Here is a 23,517-nt window from a genome sequence, read left to right on the forward strand (position 1 = left end):
TTGCATTTCCCCCTGACAAACTCTGCTTGGTGAGTTTATTTTAGCGATCGCTGAACTCAAACTGTTTGTGAAGAAAACAAAGTAAAGCTTTCCAGCACATCAGCTGTATATACACACTCACACTCTCTCTCACACATGCACACACACCCCTAGACACTCACTCTCACACACAAACTTTCAAACTCTCAAACACAGAGTGCATGCGTGAGTGCGCATGCGTGAGAGTGTGTGTATATGTGTTCAGTGTGTAAGTGTGTGTGTGCACTGAGGGAGTGTGTGAGACAGTGAGCGTGTGTGTGCGCCTGGAGGGGGGGGGGGCAGGTTTACCTTCAGTGTCCCGCAGGTCCAGCACCCTCCTGATCTGGGACAGGGGCATGAGGGTGATGTGTTTGAGCTGGGCGGGGGGGCGAGCCTGAGCCTGGGGGCTCTTAAAGGTGCTCATCACCTTGTGCCTCTTCCTGGCGATCTGGAACACAGAGAGCGGGAGGGGAGGGGGGGGGGGGGGGTTTTACCATCGTGCCTAAACCCCCCCACCGTGCGGGAGGGGCTCCATTAAGCAGAGACGATCAATGAGTCGTTAATGAAGCTAAACGAGCCCCTCGTTAGCAGCCCCTTAACGGCCCCGTGCCTGGGCCCCGTGCCTGGGCCCCGTCAGAGCCGCGGGGGGGGTGGAGACAGGAACACAGAACACGGAGGAGTCAAACCCGTTAATAATTGAGGAGCGCAGGCGCTGCTGATCCCCCTGCTCCGGAGCGGGACGGGGGGGGGCTCTGACAGGGCGGAATGAGAGCGGGGGCTCGGGTTCGAGCGGCGCTAGCCTCGTTACGCTGCGCCGCGACGCTAACGAGGGAGCGGGTGAGGAGCGGAGCGGAGGCAGCAGCGATGGGCCGCGCGCGCATGAATAATGCACACCGCCAACCCAGCCCGCGGCGCGCAGACCAGCCTGCGCCCCTGCATCGGACACAGAGACGTCCAGAGGGGGGGGGGGGGGGGGGGGAGGTCTAGACAGAGCCAGCAAGCATCTCAAAACAAGGCTAGAAAGTCAACTTCAAAGGGTCTGAGCCTGTCCAGATCTCTCCCCAATGCATGGTCAAAACACCTGTGGGTACCAGACATGGAAATCCAGGTCCGTCTGACCAACCTCCCCACACCCCCCCCACCCCCCCATTCTCATACTCTGTACTAGTTCAGGTAATAATATAGTTTTTTTGTTTTACATTGTTCTTCTCGGGGCTGCACTGAGCATCCAGGTCTTTTTCATTTTCGTTCCTGCTCAGGAAAGCTCATTTGCACTTGTGTGCTTTAGTGCTGCTCCACCAGTAACACTGCGTAACCCTGTCCGCCAGGTCGGGCATTACTGTGCCCTAATCTGGAGAACGCGCTCACGTTTCTGTCACACTGTACGCCACTGCTGAATAAACGCAGCGCACTTCAGTGTGCTGTCTGCAGGAGCCACGAGCGGAGGGCATTACCAGGAGTAATTGGGTCAACTATTAGGAGCAGTGTCTCATAGAGCAGCCCATTAGAGCTGCTGTGCTCTGGGTATCGTCTGCAGACACAGACATGCCCCTTTAAAGAGAATCTTTCCTCAAGACGTCTCACTGCCCTACACAGGTGCTACAACCCAGTGTCTGTACCAGCCCATAACTGTGTGTGTGTGTGAGTGTGTGAATGTGTGTGTGTGTGTGTGTGTGTGTGTGTATGTGTGCGCATGCATGTGAATGTGTGTGAGTGTGTGTGTCTGTATGTGTGTACGTGCGTGCGTGTGAATGTGTGTCTGTGTGTGTGTGTGTGTGAATGTGTGAGAGTGTGTGTGTCTGTGTGTGTGTGCGTGCCTGTGAGTGTGTGTGTCTGTGTGTGTGTGTGAATGTGTGTGAATGTGTGTCTGTGCGTGTGTGTGAATGTGCGTGTGCGTGTCTGTGCGTGTGTGTGAATGTGTGTGAGTGTGTGTGTCTGTGTGTGTGTGCGTGTCTGTGCGTGTGTGTGAGTGTATGTGTCTGTGTGTGTACACCAGCCCAGTGCCCATAGCTGTGTTTTTGAAGTATCCGCATTCCCAGGACTGCTGCTCTGGACTGTAAGGTTTGGGGGCGGGGCCATGGTTTAGGGGCAGGGTCAGGGCTAACCTCCAGGCAATCGTTGAAGAGGAAGAGGGTGACGTGCTCGCCGCGGTCACATGGCTTGTCTCCCAGGGCGATGGTCTCCACGCGGTGGACCAGGCTTCGGTGTGAGGAGAGCAGATTGGCCTGTGGACGAGGAAGAGGAGGAGGATGATGATGAAGAGGAGGCAGAATGGGTTTCCTGAGTGACGGCTAACAGCAGGACGCCAGAACTCCTCAGGAACACACAGACACTGTCAGGGACACGGATACAGACACTGTCAGGGACAGGGATACAGACACAGACACTGTCAGGGACACGGATACAGACACTGTCAGGGACACGGATACAGACACTGTCAGGGACAGGGATACAGACACTGTCAGGGACAGGGACACGGATACAGACACTGTCAGGGACAGGGCCACGGATACAGACACTGTCAGGGACAGGGACAGGGATACAGACACTGTCAGGGACAGGGCCACGGATACAGACACTGTCAGGGACAGGGACACGGATACAGACACTGTCAGGGACACGGATACAGACACTGTCAGGGACAGGGATACAGACACTGTCAGGGACAGGGACACGGATACAGACACTGTCAGGGACAGGGACACGGATACAGACACTGTCAGGGACACGGATACAGACACTGTCAGGGACAGGGACACGGATACAGACACTGTCAGGGACAGGGATACAGACACTGTCAGGGACAGGGACACGGATACAGACACTGTCAGGGACAGGGATACAGACACTGTCAGGGACAGGGCCACGGATACAGACACTGTCAGGGACACGGATACAGACACTGTCAGGGACACGGATACAGACACTGTCAGGGACAGGGATACAGACACTGTCAGGGACAGGGACACAGACACTGTCAGGGACAGGGATACAGACACTGTCAGGGACAGGGACACAGACACTGTCAGGGACAGGGATACAGACACTGTCAGGGACAGGGACACAAACACAGACACAGACAGGGACAGGGATACAGACACTGTCAGGGACAGGGACACAAACACAGACACAGACAGGGACAGGGATACAGACACTGTCAGGGACAGGGACACAGACACTGTCAGGGACAGGGACAGGGATACAGACACTGTCAGGGACAGGGATACAGACACTGTCAGGGACAGGGACAGGGATACAGACACTGTCAGGGACAGGGACACAGACACGGATACAGACACTGTCAGGGACAGGGCCAGTGAGGGCTGCTGCTCAATCAGATGCACATTCAACACCCAGCTCCACAGGTATGAGTACTATACTATACTCAGCCAAAAACACTCATTAGCAAGTCTGAGAGAGAGAGAGAGAGAGGGATAGAGAAGGATAGAGAAGGAGAGAGAGAGGGAGAGAGAGAGAGAGGGATAGAGAGGGAGAGAGAGAGAGAGAGAGGGATAGAGAGGGAGAGAGAGAGAGAGAGAGGTATAGAGAGGGAGAGAGAGACAGAGGAAGGGTGAAAGAGAGGCGGGGAGAGAGGAGGGGTGGGAGAGAGTGAGAAAGCGAGGGAAAGAGAGAAGAAGAGAAGTAGGGAGGAGAGAGGAAGAGAAGTAGGGAGAGAAAGAGCGAGAGGAGGAAGGGAGATACATTTCCAGGTGTGAAGTCCGCCGATGTCCTAACGCGTGAGTGAATCGCATAATGCCCCCCCGCCCTTAGACAGCTCCACTCACCGGGCAGCCGTCCACCTCGTACACCACGTCAAAGATCTGCTTCTGCCCCTCCGTCTTCCGCTTGTCCTCGTTTATGTGCCTGGGGGGAGAAGGAACAGCCAAAAGAACAGCCATCAGCCCACCTTCGCCTCTCCGGCTGAACCCCACCTTCGCCTCTGCGGCTGAACCCCAATAACAGCTCTCGCTGTTCCCCGCTGGGACCCCCACCCCCACCCCCGCCCCGCCCCCGCCCCGCTTACATCATGACCTCCTTCAGGGACTCGATGGCCCGCTCCAGCATGGCTTTGTCCGGGTTGTCGTCCGCCGTGTGCTTCTTAATGTCTGGAACAGGGAGGAACACGTCAGCGACGCGGAACACCGCTTTACCTACCGGGGCCTAGCGCGGGACCCACACACGCTCAGTTTTACCAAACGGGGCCTAGCGCGGGACCCACACACGCTCAGCTTTACCAAACGGGACCCACACACGCTCAGTTTTACCAAACGGGGCCTAGCGCGGGACCCACACACGCTCAGCTTTACCAAACGGGACCCACACACGCTCAGTTTTACCAAACGGGGCCTAGCGCGGGACCCACACACGCTCAGCTTTACCAAACGGGACCCACACACGCTCAGTTTTACCAAACGGGCCCTAGCGCGGGACCCACACACGCTCAGCTTTACCAAACGGGACCCACACACGCTCAGTTTTACCAAACGGGCCCTAGCGCGGGACCCACACACGCTCAGCTTTACCAAACGGGACCCGCACACGCTCAGCTTTACCAAACGGGCCCGAGCGCGGGACCCGCACACGCTCAGCTTTACCAAACGGGCCCGAGCGCGGGACCCGCACACGCTCAGCTTTACCAAACGGGCCCGAGCGCGGGACCCGCACACGCTCAGCTTTACCAAACGGGCCCGAGCGCGGGACCCGCACACGCTCAGCTTTACCAAACGGGGCCTAGCACAGGACCCACACACGCTCAGTTTTACCAAACGGGGCCTAGCGCAGGACCCACACACGCTCAGTTTTACCAAACGGGCCCAGGTGAGGGGACCCACACACGCTCAGCTTTACCAAACGGGGCCTAGCGCGGGACCCGCACGCGCTCAGTTTTACCAAACGGGGCCTAGCGCGGGACCCGCACATGCTCAGCTTTACCAAACGGGGCCCAGGTGAGGAGATCCACACATGCTCAGCTTTACCAAACGGGGCCTAGCGCGGGACCCGCACGCGCTCAGTTTTACCAAACGGGGCCCAGGTGAGGAGATCCACACATGCTCAGCTTTACCAAACGGGGCCCAGGTGAGGAGATCCACACATGCTCAGTTTTACCGTTGAGCAGGAGAGCGACGCTCGGAAGCCTCTGTACGGGACGGATCAGCAGCTCGACCAGCGTCTGGCGTCCACACTCCGGCTTGGCCTGGTTAATCTGCACAAAAAGCACCACAGGAACATAACCAAAAAACACTCAGATATACATTAAACCATAAATCTATAAACAGAGAGAACAAGCAGACCACTAGCCTCACTGCTCAGACAGAGAGACGAGTTCACACCTGCGTTCGAGAGGAGCTCCGCCACACCCATCCCTCTCTCTCAGCCAATCAGGGGGGAGCTCGCCACACCCATCCCTCTCTCTCAGCCAATCAGAGGGGAGCTCGCCACACCCATCCCCCTCTCTCAGCCAATCAGGGGGGAGCTCGCCACACCCATCCCTCTCTCTCAGCCAATCAGAGGGAAGCTCACCAAACCCATCCCCCTCTCTCAGTCAATCAGGGAGGAGCTCGCCACATTACATTACATTACACCCATCCCTCTCTCTCAGTCAATCAAAGAGAAGCTCCACCACACCCTTCCCTCTCTCAACCAATCACAGATAGTTCCACCAGACCCATCCTTCTCTCAGCCAATCAGAGGGAAGTTTGCCACACCCGTCCCTCTCTCTCAGTCAATCACAGAGCTCCTTACCTTCAGGAAGGCGTGGAACCGCGGCTTCTGCTTCTCGCAGCGAACGATGGTCTCCTTGCTCATCTCAAAGAAGTTAACAAAAGGCGGATAAGCTTTGATCAAATCCTTCGACTGAGAGGGAGAGGGGGAGGAGGGAGGGGGAGGGGGAGAGAGAGAGAGAGAGAGGAGGTGACAGAGAGTCATCAGACACAACACAAAGTCTTGTTAAGGAGAGTTGCTTTGAAGCTCCACAATCGTAAATCAAAGGCGACAAAACGGCCAAATCCTCATTTATTCTCACTTACATATTTCAGAATGATGTCTCCGACACTTTTATCCTCAGACCAGTCCATCACCAGCTCCTCCAGATCAGCCTACAGCACATTCATTCATTAGGCCCCGGGCCGAGCCCACATCCTTCAGATTATAAAGGGGGAAAAATGTGTGTGTGTGTGTGCGTGTGTCTGTGTGTGTGTGTGTCTGTGTCTGTGTGGGTGTGTGTGTGTGTGCGCGCGTGTGTGCATGTAAGTGTTTGTGTGTGTGTGTGGTTGTGTGTGTGTGTGTGTGTGTGTGTGTGTGTGTGTGGTTGTGTGCTTGTGGTGTGTGTGTGTGGGACCGCACCTTTATCCTGGTGTGAACCTCGTAGATCTCGGGGATGCTGCCGAAGATGGTCTTCACCTCCTCCGGGGGCAGAATGGGGCCCCCGACCTGCCCCTCCGTGTCCAGGGGGAGTTTGAAGAGCTGCAGCACAGAGGGGCTCCTTAAACACGGCACTCAGACACACACACACACACACACACACACACACATTCACACCCTCATACACACACACACACACACACACACACACAGCATTCAGATACTCTCTCACACACACACACACACACACAGCATTCAGATACTCACTCACTCGCACATACACACACACACACTCATATACACACACTCACTCACACACACACAACACTCAGCATTCAGAGATAGACTCACTCACTCACTCACTCTCACACACTCAGGAATAAAAAACATGCTGCCGATTTCTCTATTTCCCCTCTTTAGAGCCCGGCTGAGGAGCGAGAGCAGTACCCAGCATGCACTGCTGCCCTACACTCCGCACAGGAACTGATGGCGTGGGCGAGGAGTGGCCACTCTGACTCCAATCTCCTGAGTAAACATCCAGAGCACCGCGCAGAGCGCCTGCGTGGGCGGGTACTTTACACGCTAATAGGGGCACTTCTCGCCGTGAGGGGGACTGCCCCGCCCACCCCTGAGGGTGCAGCTCTACGGGGGGTGTCCAATTTAATCCCAAAAGGGCCAGTGTGGGTGCAGGTTTGTGTTTTAGCCCAGCAATACAGACATCCCCTTCTCCTTAAAGGTCTTGACTGAAGAGCATCGCCAGTTAAACAGCTGACTCGGGTGTTCGCACTCTGGGCTAAAAACGCACACCTGCGCCCACAGCGGCCCTTTTGGGATAAGACTGGACGCCCCCGCTACGACACGTCATCCCATGTGACGTCTCATTTCAGCTCCCCTATGGCATTTTAGAAAAGAGCATACAAAAAATGATTATGAAAGCTTCCATCTTAAAACGTTTCCACCTTACCTACAATGCATTAAAAGCACATTCACACGAGCGAAACACCGAAATGACGTCCTGCTTCCTGTCCTGTGTTCCAATTAATTTTTTTCTTCTTGGGAGCATTAAACAGAGGGCAGACATTATCTTTATGCAACTTTCAAAATTGCACAGAAAGGTTTAAGCAGAGAAATTTAGAACCTTATTCTCTCTCTCTCTCTCTCTCTCTCTCTCTCTCTCTCTCTCTCTCTCTCTCTCTCTGACGTAGGATTTGACTACACTGACTGGGTGTAGCAGTGTAGCATACTGGGTAAGGAACTGGTCTTGTAACCTAGGCCACAGGTTCGATTCCAGAACCTAGGACACTGCCGTTGTACCCTTGGGGAAGGTACGTAACCTGCATTGCTTCGGTATACACCTAATTGTATAAATGTGAATGCTATGTACAAAAGTCCCACCTGTGTGTGGCACAGTGCCATTAGAATGTGCTCGAGAGGGAGAGACAGGAAGCACGTTAGCCATGCTAACGCTCACACACCTGTGTGTGGCACAGTGCCATTAGAACGTGCTCGAGAGGGAGAGACAGGAAGCACGTTAGCCTTGCTAACGCTCACACACCTGCAGCACCGTGGCCAGGATGCCCACGTAGTTGCTCTCCGTCTGGTACAGCTCCTTGGAGACCTGCCACCGCGCCGACTGCTTCTGGGGCGCGGGGGTGGAGCTCTTCGAGGGCTTGGAATTCTCTGCAAGACAGCCGTCAATCAGCAGGACTGAGCACGCGGGGATGGCATGTGTGCGTGTGTGTGTGAATGTGTGTGTGCGCGTGTGCTCATCTGTGAGAGAGTGTGTGTGTGTGTGTGCATGAGTGTGTGTGAGAGTGTGTGCGTGAGAGAGTGTGTGTGCATCGTATATGCGTATGTGTGAGTGCGTGTGTGTGAGAGAGAGAGTAAGAGAGTGTGTGTGTGTGTGTGTGTGTGTGTGTGTATTTTCCCATCTTTAACAGTAACTGGGGGGCTGTATGAGTTTCTTATGCTTGGCTGCTTTCTCTTAATTAGGGCTCTGTATCTCTTCTCCTGGAAGCCAGGCCAGGTGAGTTACCTGCATAATCACCCGCTTTCCCTGACCAATCACACGCTGAGTCAGAGCGGAACGCGGCAGACCGTGCGAGCGGGAGCAGGGGTCTTAATGAGCGCGTGCGGACCCGCTGCCCCCGGCACAGGGTTCGAGTTCTCGCCCCGTTACCCTCAGCGTGCGCGACTCATCTCGCTGGGAACCAAGGCTCAGGTCTACCTGTCAATCTGCAGGGCTGGGAGTCTGGGGGGCGGGGCTGGCTGGGGTCTGGGGGCGTGGCCTCACTGCAGCGCTCCTGTCTTTCCTGCACTGCCTCCTGTCCTGCTGTGACCTCACTCTCAGTGAGCCAATGGGAGCCGAGCGAGACCTCCATCTCTGTGACCTCGTCCCTCTGCGACTGGAGGGGCGGGGTCAGGGAGGCCAGCTCCGCCCCTCCTCTGTCTGAGGGGGCGGGGCTTCCCAGGAGCCCCGTTTCCTGCTTGGGGGTGCTGGTGTGTTTAAACCTCCCCTCCGCCTCTGTCCTAAACCTGCTCCCCTTTCCACTCCTCCTACACCTCCTGCTCGACTCCTCTGCACCTCCTCTCCTACACCTGTCATCTACACCGGGGATGATAACAGAGCAGTTAGGGATCTGCACTGGTACTCTGGCTGAAGGTCTGACCGCAGGTTTTAACAGAAGCCTCGCCTGAGCGGCTTCTGTGAAAACACACAGCCGTTTAAAAAGGCCAGGGTTCAAAACTGTGTCAGCTGCTCGTGCAAGAGCTTTTGCTACACGGCTAAATGTAAACACACCCACTAAAATGGGGAAATGTTACTAGTAGAACACAGAGAGGACTTCCACCAATCACAGACTACATTGGTAACAACCAATCGAACACTACAGACAGTGATTGGTGGACACTACTGCCTGGCTAGTACCCGGAGTGAATCTCCACCAAGTAGCACTGGCGCTGTTCCATTAGCCGTAACTGACATGGCCTACGATTGGCTGATCTCCTCTCTGTTTTCTGTCAGGAAGATGACATCACTGGTGTTTTACCACAGCCAGTGGTGCGGAGACGCACGTTCCACCCCCGCCCCCCCCCCCCTGACATGTTTCATTACGATCATCCGCTGGGACAGAGCGCCCCCATCTGGCTGAGATTCGCACGGGCAGCCCATCGCTGGAGAGGCCAGGGTGAGCGTGCATCACCCAGGTACCTGATGGGAGTTCCTCCCCCTTCACCGTGAAGCCCATTGCCATCCATCATCATCATCATTATTATTAAATCATAATTGTTAAATTATTCTGGCAAGTTATTTATTTACTATACAAAGTGAGCACCAGCATATTAAACAGGATGTTTTTGGCTGGCTGATGGATGTCCCCACTATTTAAGCATCAGTACAGAGAAAACATGTCAGGCCAAGATTATTACCACAGCAACAGAGCCCCCTGCCTCCCAGTCCCACCCCCTGCACCCGTCCCTGGCCCCGCCCCCTGCCCTCTCTAGGCCCGCCCCCAGCCCTCCATGGCCCCACCCCCTGCCCTCCCCAGCCCCCTCCCCACACCCTGATCCCACCCACAGCCCTCCCTGGCCCCACCCACAGCCCTCCCAGGCCCCGCTCCTCACCTCCCAAAGCCTTGCTGGTCTCCGGGGTGTTGGAGATGTCCAGCAGGGAGCCCATGGAGAGCGAGTGCTCGGCGGACTGACGCTTCCGCGGCGGGAAGGGCGAGATCTCGGCCTCGCGGCTCAGCTGGGCCAGCGTGTCGCGCAGCCGCCGCCGCTTGCGGTTGCTGGTGGGCGTGGTCAGCGACAGCAGCGACACCGCCTTCTTCATCACAGGGCTCTCGGGCTGCCAAACGCAAAACCAAAACACCGCTGAGACTACAGACTACCATCCACACGCCATTACACCATAAACACCGCTGAGACTACAGACTACCACCCGCTCGCTATCACACCATAAACACCGCCTAAACTACAGCCTACCATCCACACGCCATTACACCATAAACACCGCTGAGACTACAGACTACCACCCGCTCGCTATCACACCATAAACACTGCCTAAACTACAGACTACCATCCACACGCTATTACACCATAAACACCGCCTAAACTACAGACTACCATCCACACACCATTACACCATAAGCACTGCCTAAACTACAGACTACCACCCGCTCACTATCACACCATAAACACCGCTGAGACTACAGACTACCACCCGCTCACTATCACACCATAAACATCGCCTAAACTACAGACTACCACCCACACGCTATTACACCATAAACACCACTGAGACTACAGACTACCACCCGCTCGCTATCACACCATAAACACCGCCTAAACTACAGACTACCATCCACACGCTATTACACCATAAACACCACTGAGACTAGACTACCATCCACACGCTATTACACCATAAACACCGCCTAAACTACAGACTACCATCCACACGCTATTACACCATAAACACCGCCTAAACTACAGACTACCATCCACATGCTATTACACCATAAACACCGTCTAAACTACAGACTACCATCCACACACTATTACACCATAAACACCGCCTAAACTACAGACTACCATCCACACACTATTACACCATAAACACCACCTAAACTACAGACTACCATCCGCTCGCTATCACACCATAAACACCGGCTAAACTACAGACTACCATCCACACGCTATTACACCATAAACACCGCCTAAACTACAGACTACCATCCACACGCTATTACACCATAAACACCGCTGAGACTACAGACTACCATCCACACGCTATTACACCATAAACACCACCAAAACTACAGACTACCATCCACACGCTATTACACCATAAACACCGCTGAGACTAGACTACCATCCACACGCTATTACACCATAAACACCGCTGAGACTACAGACTACCATCCACATGCTATTACCCTATAAACACCGCCTAAACTACAGACTACCATCCACACGCTATTACACCATAAACACCGCTGAGACTACAGACTACCATCCACATGCTATTACACTATAAACACCGCCTAAACTACAGACTACCATCCACACGCTATTACACCATAAACACCGCTGAGACTACAGACTACCATCCACATGCTATTACACTATAAACACCACCAAAACTACAGACTACCATCCACACGCTATTACACCATAAACACCGCATAAACTACAGACTACCATCCACAAGCTATTACACCGCCTAAACTACAGACTACCATCCACACTCTATTGCACCATAAACAATAAAGGCTTTAGATTTAAGGGTTTGCTGAACTCAGGTGCAGATTTAACAGGCAGGTTTTCAGCCTGATGTCCTGCTGTAATGGAGGACTCAAAACGCAGTGTGTGTGTGTGTGCTTGTGTGTGTGTGTGTGTGTGTGTGTGTGTGTGTGTGAGCGTTAGCCTGGCTGCAGTTACTCACCTTCTCATAGAAATACATGGACTCCCCAGCCCTCGCATCCATCTGAATACTGCCCCAGAACCACTGAAAAGGGGGGGGGGGGGGGGGGGGGGGGTTAACATGATTAGTTAAACATTGCAAAAAGTTCAATCCAGAATAATGCACTCAAAAGAAATTAAACAGGGACAAAAGACCAATAATGAAAATACAAACAAAATAATGCCAATACAGAACTATAAAAACATCAGAATACAGACTTCAGACAGAGAAAAGAAGAGAGAGATAGAGAGAGAAAAATGGAGAGGGAGAGCTTAAATAAGCTGTGAAACTCTACAGCACATCTCCTTTAGAAATAATGTTTTGTCGTGAAATATGATATCGATCAGGGAAAACTACAGATGTGAGCAGACAGATACACAACAAACACTTACGGCAACTGTGACACGGACAAGAAGATAAACGTCCCGACAGCAAATATAATGAGCGCTTTGACATTCTCTCTTCTAGACAAACGTGAGTGCGGCTCATTCTACAACTGCAGAGGACAAGTCAGGCCGAGATGCTCACGTCCTACACACCGCAAGCATTCCTCCAGACTCAGGCCAAACGCTTCATCTGAAATCTGAAATACTCCATCCCATCACAGGCTATTAACAGTCCTGCAGATTACTAACAGTTTTTAAAAGACTGTATTAAAGATCCATTCTCAGCAACATTAAGAACAAAACTCTTTCATTTAACTGGACATCTTGGTTCAGTTAAAACCTATCTGGGGATTTTATCAGTATTTAAGGAGTTAAGGTTTTTAAACAGAGTGTCTGATGTAGATTTGTTTACTGCATGCAATTTTATTTGCAGAATCAAATCAAGCAGAGAAATGAAGCAGGAACAATCCTCCGAGCGCCTTCTGCAGGACTGCGACTCAAACACTCAGCACCTTCTCCTGCCTAAGGCCTGCACCTGTACGACCCCACACAGCACTTACAGGGGCACAGACACACCGAGGAAACGGGGTTTGTGCACCTGTAAAGCCCGTTTCCTTGGTGACTACAGCAGGAGCGCTCACCTCCTGCTTGACGACGTAGAGGCGTTTGGACGGGACGAAGGGGAGCTCTTTAATGGAGTTCTCCTCCACCACCATGTGAGTGCACTTCTCATCCCCCACCTCCAGGTACCGGCCACCTGCGGGGGGGGGAGGGGGAGGAATCACAGGTACGCAACATGTTAAACTGGGCCACAAGATCAGTGCATAACAGAAAACACCATCCACTGGCCGAGGAGGAGCCTAAATGAATAAATCATCTGAACATCATCATCATCATCATCATCATCATCTCAGGGGAGCAAAATATTGAGAAAGCAGAGGAGCGCCCCAGTGTGGGGAGAGGCCTGGCGCCCCGGCGCGGTTTGGGGAAGTGAGTGGGAGGGAGGGAGAGGAAGGGAGGACCGGGGGAAGGAGGGAGAGAGGGGGGAGGGAGGGAGGGAGGGAGGACAGGGGGAGGGAGGGAGAGAGGGGGGAGGGAGGGAGGGAGGGAGGGAGAGGGATAGAGGGGGGAGGGAGGGAGGGAGGACAGGGGGAGGGAGGGAGGAAGGACAGGGGGAGGGAGGGAGAGAGGGAGGGAGAGGGGTAGAGGGAGAGAGGGGGGATGGAGGGAGGGATGGAGGAAGGACAGGGGGAGGGAGGGAGGACCAGAGCAGGACACACACCGTGCTTGAGCGTGCGCTCCTCCATGTTGGCCTTGTCCTCCGGGGAGAACCCCAGGAAGCTGAGCACGCAGTCCTGGAACGGGGGCACTTTGAACTGCGACCGGAACTCCTCGTCTCCCGCCGCAAAATTCCTGTGGGAAGGACAGGCAGGGTGTCAGGGAACGCCGGGAACGCCAGGAACACCGCCGGGAACGCCGCTCCCATCGCACGGGCGGGTGAAGGGGTGAGCGGAGCAGGGGAGTATGGGAAACGTATTTCAGCGGCTGTTAGCGTGTTCTGCCTGAGGGGGGCGTACTTACGCCTGGTCCCGGTGCTCCCAGGCCTGGTGGATCCACTGCGGGGTGAGGATAGGGGTGCCCATGCAGACCGCCAGCTGCGCGAGAGATGGCACAGTCAACGTCCACCACAGAGGACACACTCACTTAACTCAACACACTCACTGAACACATCACGCTCATTGAACTTGTCACACCCTGCTTAACACATCACACTCACTGAACACATCACACTCAATGAACACAAACTTACTGAACACATCACACTCACTGAACACAAACTTACTTACTGAACACATCACACTCACTGAACGCATTAACTTGCTAAACACATCACACCCACTGAACACATCACATCCTGCTTAACACATCACACTCACTGAGCACATCACACTCACTGAACACATCAACTTACTGAACACATCACACTCAGGGAACACATCACACTAACTAAACACATCACACCCTGCTTAACACATCACACTCACTGAACACATCACACCCTGCTTAACACATCACACTCACTGAACACATCACACTCCGCTGAACACATCACACTCACTGAGCACATCACACTCACTGAACACATCAACTTACTGAACACATCACACTCAGGGAACACATCACACTAACTAAACACATCACACCCTGCTTAACACATCACACTCACTGAACACATCACACCCTGCTTAACACATCACACTCACTGAACACATCACACCCTGCTTAACACATCACACTCACTGAGCACATCAACTGACTGAACACATCACACTCAGGGAACACATCACACCCTGCCTAACATATCACATAACTCATCACCGGCTTTCGTATGTTTGAGATGTTTAAATATCTCCACCTCAGATGACTGATATACTTCATTATTTCCATTCCTGTTCAACCTTTCAGTTTAATTAATTCCAGATGTATAATGAGGAGAACCAGCCAATCAGCCCATCCAGGCTCCTCATTTACCTGCAGACCAGAGAGCATCCAGCCCTGGGGCAGGTGTGGACTTCAACACCCTGAGAGCGTCTGCTCCCCTACATTACTACAGCCGTGCTGGGAGCCGATTGGTCAACTGAATTACAATCCAGCCAATCCAGGAAAGGATCTACAAGGATTTTTCTGTGAATTTGAGTTCATTTGTATTGTAGTGTGGAAGATTACAAAACAGGATTAAGGACTGCTTAGCCACTGAATGCTCATGCGGTGCAGACTAAAGTGCTGAATACAGTAAATTCATGGTCTGATGTACGTGACACTGTGTTTTTACCAGAACCTTTTGTGATGTTGTCCTGGCCGGTACTCCCTTGTAAAGGGTTATAAAGGTTATAAATCTCAATGGGAATTACTCCTGGCAAAATATACGTAAAAAAAATAATAAACACATTTTCTGCATTGACTGCACTGAAACTGAACTACGAGTAAAAATCAATGAGATGCCTTTCTAAAGCGGCTGTGATGGCGACCGTAGCACGGCAACAAGGGGTCACACAGAGAGCGCGCTGGGCTAAGAGCGCGCTGGGCTGAGAGCGCGCTGGGCTAAGAGCAGCACTCAGAGCGTCTGCTAAAAACGGCCTGCGCGCGTGCAGGCAAGAGCTATTTACAGAGCCGGAGCTACTGAAGCAGAGCAGAGCATGTAGCAGGGCAGGGAGAGGGAGGGAGGGGAAGAGAGAGGGAGGGAGAGAGAGAGAGAGAGAGGGAGGAAGAGTGAGACAGAGCAAGGGAGACAGAGAGGAGAGAGCAAGAGAGGGAGAAAGCGAGGGAGGGAGAGACAGAAAGGAGAAGGGAGGCAGAGAGGGAGAGTGAGACAGAGCAAGAGAGAGGGAGAGGGAGAGTGAGAGAGGGAGAGAGCAGCAGAGTGAGGGAGGGAGAGAGAGGGAGAGTGAGGGAGAGTGAGGGAGAGAGAGAGAGGGAGAGTGAGGGAGGGAGAGAGAGGGAGAGTGAGGGAGAGTGAGGGAGAGAGAGAGAGGGAGAGTGAGGGAGGGAGAGGGGGGGAGAGTGAGGGAGAGTGAGGGAGAGAGAGAGAGGGAGAGTGAGGGAGGGAGAGAGGGGGAGAGTGAGCGAGGGAGAAAGAGTGAGGGCCCAGGAGAATCAGTAAAGTGAACAGCTCTGTCATTGAGTAAATCTCTCAGGAGAGGAAATGCAGGTGAGGAGAAAAGCGTCTCGTTGAGGGAGGATCAGCTCCGGATCAGCTGGAGGATCAGCTCCGAACAGAACCACTGACCAACGCGTTCACTCAGGCCTCCGGACGAGCCAGCACTTACCTGCCTACCTGAGTCTGAACACGTTCAGTGCACAGGTACAGAACAGCAGCACGGTGTTCAGGCAGCAGCTAACACTGCATACACCCCCCCCCCCACACCGCGCACTCACCCGGTACTCCCCCCCCACACACCGCACACTCACCCGGTACTCCCCACCCCCACCCCACACCGTGCACTCACCCGGTACTCCCCACCCCCACCCCACACCGTGCACTCACCCGGTACTCCCCACCCCCACCCCCACCGTGCACTCACCCGGTACTCCTCCACCACCCGCCCCCCCCACCCCCCCCCCTCCACACCGCGCACTCACCCGGTACTTCTCTCCGTGCGTGGAGTGTGCGATCAGGTGGGTGACTTTAGCGCTGAAGTCCTTGCGGATGGCTCCGCCCATGTGGTGAACCAGACTGACCAGGTTTACCTGGGGGGGGGGGGGGGGGGGGTCATTAACTCCACAGCGACCGAAACCTGACCATCTGCACCTCCTGCCCACGGTGGGGCGAGAACCACAAATAAGCCATAGCTCTCTCTCTTCGGATCTACATGCGCTTTTCACTCAAGCCCAAAAGGGTAAATTATTCATTTTCCAATTATTGTTTTTGGTACAATAGTCAAGGCTTCTTAGTGCTGTATTTTAGAGGTGGAACTGCATGTTGAGAATGTAACTTTCAGAATATTCTGTGTCTTAAGAAGGAACACAAGTCACTCCACAGTGACCGGTGACTTCTGATAAAGGAATTAACACTAAATCCTGCAAGCTGTCCCAGTTAGTTACAGCAGCACTACCCACGCAATAATATTACAGTGCCTGATAGACCAGAGAGTTAGCAAGAAAGATGGATGCTGTTTGTTCATTGCAAAGTATTATTATTATTATTATTATTATCATCATCATCATAAGGCCAATCTTCCCTTATTTTCAGGGATAATGGGATATTTGAGCTCTTTCCATAATTTCTAATGAATTCCGAGGATGAAGATATTTCCCAGGATTTTCCCAGGGGTTCAGGACTTCCCGGGACGGTGGGACCCCTGTAGACAGTGGGACGCCTGGGGGCGGTGGGACCCCTGTAGACAGTGGGAACCCTGTGGATGGTGGGAACCCTGCGGACAGTGGGACACCTGGGGGCGGTGGGACGCCTGGGGGCGGTGGGACCCCTGTGGATGGTGGGAACCCTGTGGGCGGTGGGAACCCTGCGGACGGCGGAACACTCACAACTTCCTCCTTCCTGCGGAAGCCGGTGAAGCAGAGGGACAGGTTCAGCATGGCCGTGCAGTACAGCGGCCTGGAGGAGAACGGCAGGGGCTGCGGGGAGATGAGCGAGAAAATCACTGAGACCGCTGCACTGAGACTGCACTAAAACACAATCAGGGGAATAACTGAGACTGCACTACAACACAATCAGGGGAATAACTGAGACCACTACACTGAGACTGCACTACAACACAATCAGGGGAATAACTGAGACTGCACTAAAACACAATCAGGGGAATAACTGAGACCACTACACTGAGACTGCACTAAAACACAATCAGGGGAATAACTGAGACTGCACTACAACACAATCAGGGGAATAACTGAGACTGCACTACAACACAATCAGGGGAATAACTGAGACCACTACACTAAGACTGCACTAAAACACAATCAGGGGAATAACTGAGACCACTACACTGAGACTGCACTAAAACACAATCAGGGGAATAACTGAGACTGCACTACAACACAATCAGGGGAATAACTGAGACTGCACTACAACACAATCAGGGGAATAACTGAGACTGCACTACAACACAATCAGGGGAATAACTGAGACCACTACACTAAGACTGCACTAAAACACAATCAGGGGAATAACTGAGACTGCACTACAACACAATCAGGGGAATAACTGAGACCACTACACTGAGACTGCACTAAAACACAATCAGGGGAATAACTGAGACTGCACTACAACACAATCAGGGGAATAACTGAGACCACCACACTGAGACTGCACTACAACACAATCAGGGGAATAACTGAGACTGCACTAAAACACAATCAGGGAAATAACTAAGACTGCACTAAAACACAATCAGTGGAATACCTGAGACTGCAGTAAAACACAATCAGGGAAATAACTAAGACCACTGCACTGAGACTGCACTAAAATACAATCTGGGAAATAACTAAGACCACTACACTGAGGCTGCACTAAAACACAATCAGGGAAATAACTAAGACCACTGCACTGAGACTGCCTGCATAAAAAACACAATCAGGGAAATAACATTTGACCACTGCGCTGAGACAGAAAAATACAGACAGAACACTTTGGCCACTGCAGAGAAAAACACAATCAGGCAAACAGCACACATCACCGCACAATAACACAATCAAATCCGAGAGAACACTGCACTTAGGAGAGAAAAGCACAACCACACAGGAGCCCCGAGTCTCTCCAGATAAACAAGTATCAGCCAACGGAATGTCAGAATTTATCTCCTCCAGATCCAAAGAAAACAACGCGTTTCTTTCCAGGTTCATTTCTCAGGATTCCCCCGGCTTTAAAATCTGTTCCCCGCCGGGAGCGGCAGCAGCCTCCTTAAACGCGCAGCGGCGCGCGCGCGTCTCTATCGGGGGCCGGGCCGGTGTGTAGTACAGGGGCTCACACATCTGCATTAATCGACGGGCTGCAAAGCGTGAGATTGCTGATCTGCGCGCAGTCGAGCGTGCGCCTCTCCCCAAATCTGAGCGAGGCGACCAGGTGCTCCGCTCCGGGCCCAGATAAGGGGCGACTCAAGTTTCAGGCTTCACCGCAACAATCAAAAGCGGCTTATGAATCAATTTAACTTCTCAGCTCAACTTTTTCCCCTTCCGCCTTTTTCTTTCTTTATTTAAAAAATATATTTTTTTTTTAACCGTTTGTACTTCCTCACTCTCTTCCAGTGAGTTTGGGGTTGCCAGGTATGCAGTACTATAGGCTACAGTGGGATTTGCAGAGGGAGTGCAAGTTTAAAGTTAGTGATACGCACACCTGGCAACCCCCAACTCATGTTTGTAATTCTGTCCCTTCACTTAGCACAACTAACATTGCTCTCACCTGCAGCCATTCATAGAGCTAGCACAGTTAGCATTACTTCCACCTGCAGCCATTCATAGAGCTAGCACAGTTAGCATTACTTCCACCTGCAGCCATTCAAAGAGCTAGCACAGTTAGCAATGCTTCCACCGGCAGTCATTCAAAGTGCTAGCAGGGTTAGCATGCAGCCACTCATAAAGCTAGCACAGTTAGCATGCAGCCTGTCGATAATGTCCAATATTTTCGTACTGGACAAGCAGGGATGAAATAAGTAGTATCAATCTTATAGTCTAACTGTGGGTAAACGAATTTCCCAAAAAGTTGTACTTTCCCTTTAAGAGACTCAAAATGCAGTTAAAGGCAGAAGAGGCCTTTTCTGAGGAGAAAAGGAAGGGGCGTTTAGGCCGGTTTTCCCCCTCACCTCCTCCCTGGCAGCGCAGTGCAGCACCACAGGGGGCCCGATGATGCGGTTGTCCTTCTTGTACAGGTAGCCGTAGTCCGGAGACGTGAAGTCTGTCAGGACGAACACCGTCTCGAACTCCGCGTTCTCCCCGTCGCCAAACTCCGCCACCTCGCTGGTCTTTATGCAGGGCGTGTGGATGTCCTGAGGAACGGGGGGGGGGGTAAAGGAGAGGTCATTTCAGCCCCCGCCATAAATATTAACATTACGAACATCAGCAGAGGCCGAACGGCACATTCGCGGTAAGCACGCCATCGATGGCGTCGGCCGCATTTAAATGGCCGGGACAAAAGACTACTAATGCGCTGTGTCAAAAGGCTGACTTATCGGCCTCGTCTTGACAGCAAGCAAGAATTTCAATTTAAAGAGACGCATGACCTTTTATTCCACACTACAGATCTGCCTTCTTCTACATAAACACAGACGAGGCATACATTATAAGCAAGATTCCCAATAGGGATCGAGTTGTATTGAATTTTGTTCTTACCCTTGTGTTAGACGAGAGCCGAACTACGTTATTTAAAACAGTCCAACAATGTCTTTATCCAAAACAGGGGAAAACAAGTACCAACCTTCTCCGCGAAGTCAATGAAGCGCAAAAACAGAATTGTGAAAGTTCAAGATAACACTTGTTAGAAAATTACTCAGAGACCCGCTCAAGTGACAAGTACAGATAAGGCTTGTTAAAAATGAACCGCGGACTGTCATTTCTCCAGGGTCAGGACACAAGTTCTGAGAATTCAGAGGTACAAGGAGACAGGACGACATGGCATCATTTTAGTTAGAAACTGTGAGCTTCACACCGTGCGTTAAAGGGACACCTTGAAACTTAATTGTGACAAAGACGACACAGGGAAGGACACCGCCACCATCAGATCGACCATGCAGACAAACCCACCGTGGATCTCAGCATGCAACAAGCACATACAAAAACGTACCATATTGACTATCGATTTTATCAACTTTTCGCCCTCAGAGCCGGGTTCTCCTCCTTTAATCTTTACCACCGGGACCTCCATTATTTTGATGGCCTGTGAAAATGAGGGAGTGGATTAAAGCTGGCAACCCCTTGACTGAAACCCCCGTTGCGGGGCCCGTGTCCCCGCGATGCACGAGGCATGAACTTTATGCAAAAGAGCGAAGGAAAGATGGCGAAGCGGCCGCGGCAGGACTCAGCCAAACGGCGGAGTTCAAAGACGCGGAGCCTTTTGGCGATTCACGGCAGGTCTGACCTGATTACACCGCCTCCGCACTGCTACTGCTGCCGCAGATCACAGGAAAAAGCCCTCTGATTGGGCAGGGTCTTAAAACACAAACACACACACACACACACACACACACTCGCACGTGTATGTATGCACGCACGCGCATACACACGCTCACATACAGACATGCACACACAATCACACAACTCACACAAAATTCCATCCCCATTCAATGCAAACACACACACACACACACACACACACACACACACACACACACACACACACACACACACACAATCACACACAAAATCCCATCCCTGGCCGTCCCCACTCAATGCAAACACACACACAGACATAAAATACCATCCACACTCAATGCAAACACACACATACCAGAAAACATACACATGGATGTGTACACTGGCACACAGACACACACTCAACATACACAACCGATCAATGCGCACACGCCCATCCCTACCGAGCCACCATACAGCTTTATTACAGCCTCAGCTTGCAGGTTTGCACGACTGCGGCGGCAGCAGCGGCAGCAGCGGGTTCGGAAAACGCCCCACAGTGAAACGCTTAGCTCTACTCAACCCGCGCTCAGTACACCCGGCTTATCTACACACATTATACAGCAGGCGAATAAGGTGAACTTTCCCTTTTATTCACTTTCACATGAAAAACATCGGTCGCCGAAAAATCCAGCTCCTCACTGCAGCCGGGGCAGAGGCGGACAGAACCGGGCCGAACCGCTTCCAGCGCCACAAGCCGACAGGAAATTAAGCGCCGCTTGTGTTTGTCAACAAGATTAACTGCCACAAGCGACAAACAAATCAAAGCGCCCTTTTATTTCCACGCGCAGAAATGATTTAAAGCCTTTCAAAATTCAGGAAGATACGCCTAGTATCTCTGGAAAATTCCCCATAAACTTTCCCCTTATCGCAAAGCGCACATGCGGAGGCTTATTCACAGAACACCTGACTCGGGTCTCTGGCATAGAAAGCTTCTCAGTGACAGTACATTCCCGGTTTAATTGTCCCTATAAACGATTTGAAGCAATTATAGAGTTCGGAGAGGTGAACACTTCTTCAGCTTTATCCCACAAACAAACTATCAAAATGCTTACACGTGTACCAATTTCTGCACCAGTTATTGCCCAAACAATAAAACATTTTTTTTTAATGAATAAGCCCTCTCTATGTGCTAGGTCTCCTCTGCATTTCAACAGGCCAAAGCATGGAGCCAGACTGCAACCAATTTATCCAAAACAGTTTGTGCCGTATAATCTATTTCGGTGGTTGCAGACATTTATTAAATCTGTTCCTTGCATGGAGGTCACAAATGTAACTGGAAATTGGTCAGTATTGTCCCCACCCCAAACAGGATTCACCTCCAATGCCTTCACAAGTTGCTCGTTGTTGCCGGCGTCTCCCACCAGCACCACTCTGGTTTCAACTGGAGGCAGTATGTCTGAAAGACAGACCAGAAATCGATGGTATGATTATGGAATGTACGCAACTGAGAGCAAATGACACGGAGAATGATGTCGCCCAGATGCGCGTCGGCGTGCTCGGATCTCCCGAGGAACGGTCCGAGTCACCTGCTGCGTCCTCCGGAGTTAAGCCCAGAAACGGCTGGTCCTTGGACGTCTCGGCCATTCTCGAGTCGTACACCGACGAGTCGACCAGGAGACTCCGCGCAGGGCCCAAAGTGACCGTACTGCTGTCGGCCATGGTGCGATGAGGAAGGCGGCTGCTCAATCTTACCCGGGATAGAAACATTACAAAGTGAACGAGCTAATTCCATCCCAGGACAGGTATCAACCCAAAACCCAAGCGCATGCAGAGCCTGTTCAATAACATATAAATTAGGAAAGCTCGCAAACTGGCTTTCCCAAATTCTCTTTTATACGGTATATTGAGCACGAATCCATATTAAGTTACTGTAACTGTTACATCCAAAAACTTAGTGAAAGAAAACACAACCTTAGCCCGACAGTTAATGTCACACAACTCATGAGTGAGTACTGTGATACACTGAGTGTTTTCAATACTTATTATATAACAGAGACGAACAGATTACTAGAATGATTATTGGACTGTAGTTCATATTTCTAGGGTGAAATATGGTCTCTGCTATAACTTGCTGGCCGACGTGTTCTCTTTGTGGATTAAGCTCTAAATAAATGAGAGAAATCGGTCATGTCTTTTAAACATTAACTTAGACACCAAGAAGACAAGCCTTTGTTTGACACGTTACGATATAAACTAACACAGCTAACTTTTCTGCTTTTAAATAACGTTACTTAAGATTTTGAAGGGAGACTAAAAAAGAACATGACCGTAGTATAATGCGCATGGTTATAACTTGGCTAGCACGGTAACAACAATGTAACGTTAGCCAACTCTCTGCACTGCTGGTAACCAAGTTGGCTAACTAGTTCACCAGCTATGGGCTACGGTGCTGTTTTCTTCGAACTAGTTCATGCTAGCTAGGGTACTAGTTCGGTGTGTATCGTAACTAATTGCCCGATTAAACAGCTAGTCTAATTTCTACTAAATGTTAGCGATGTTAATTGGTTTGACTTCCTACCACCAATCAGCAAACTGGCTAGTTTACACGAGTAGACGGAACCTAACCTTTGTTAGACTAGGAAACCTTTAACAAAACACTTTGACATGTGTACCACTACAATAACGTGCAGTTAGCTTTCCGTTTATAATCAA

General features: G+C 51.8%; 1 protein-coding gene across 4 annotated transcripts in view; it reads right to left on the reverse strand.

The window, feature by feature from the left end:
- The window catches only part of ect2 (epithelial cell transforming 2), a 37,325-nt gene that overhangs the window by 13,469 nt on the left and 339 nt on the right, over window positions 1–23,517 (reverse strand). For 2 of the 4 annotated variants that reach the window (XM_035412257.1, XM_035412255.1), the window contains exons 2-21: window positions 22,392–22,552; window positions 22,182–22,261; window positions 20,516–20,608; window positions 19,539–19,721; window positions 17,269–17,358; window positions 16,366–16,473; window positions 13,807–13,880; window positions 13,508–13,638; window positions 12,867–12,982; window positions 11,822–11,884; window positions 10,000–10,222; window positions 7,934–8,058; window positions 6,361–6,480; window positions 6,045–6,113; window positions 5,761–5,871; window positions 5,125–5,221; window positions 4,043–4,124; window positions 3,804–3,882; window positions 2,124–2,243; window positions 328–466 (exon numbers count right to left, since the gene is read on the reverse strand). In XM_035412257.1, the coding sequence (XP_035268148.1) occupies window positions 328–466; window positions 2,124–2,243; window positions 3,804–3,882; window positions 4,043–4,124; window positions 5,125–5,221; window positions 5,761–5,871; window positions 6,045–6,113; window positions 6,361–6,480; window positions 7,934–8,058; window positions 10,000–10,222; window positions 11,822–11,884; window positions 12,867–12,982; window positions 13,508–13,638; window positions 13,807–13,880; window positions 16,366–16,473; window positions 17,269–17,358; window positions 19,539–19,721; window positions 20,516–20,608; window positions 22,182–22,261; window positions 22,392–22,524 (2,236 nt within the window). In that variant the 5' untranslated portion in view covers window positions 22,525–22,552. The remainder of the gene's footprint in view (window positions 1–327; window positions 467–2,123; window positions 2,244–3,803; window positions 3,883–4,042; window positions 4,125–5,124; window positions 5,222–5,760; window positions 5,872–6,044; window positions 6,114–6,360; window positions 6,481–7,933; window positions 8,059–9,999; window positions 10,223–11,821; window positions 11,885–12,866; window positions 12,983–13,507; window positions 13,639–13,806; window positions 13,881–16,365; window positions 16,474–17,268; window positions 17,359–19,538; window positions 19,722–20,515; window positions 20,609–22,181; window positions 22,262–22,391; window positions 22,553–23,517) is intronic. The other 2 variants (XM_035412258.1, XM_035412256.1) reach the window with 1 other exon arrangement.

This window comes from Anguilla anguilla, chromosome 4, assembly GCF_013347855.1.
Source record: "Anguilla anguilla isolate fAngAng1 chromosome 4, fAngAng1.pri, whole genome shotgun sequence".
In the NCBI taxonomy this organism is placed as follows: Eukaryota; Metazoa; Chordata; class Actinopteri; order Anguilliformes; family Anguillidae; genus Anguilla; species Anguilla anguilla.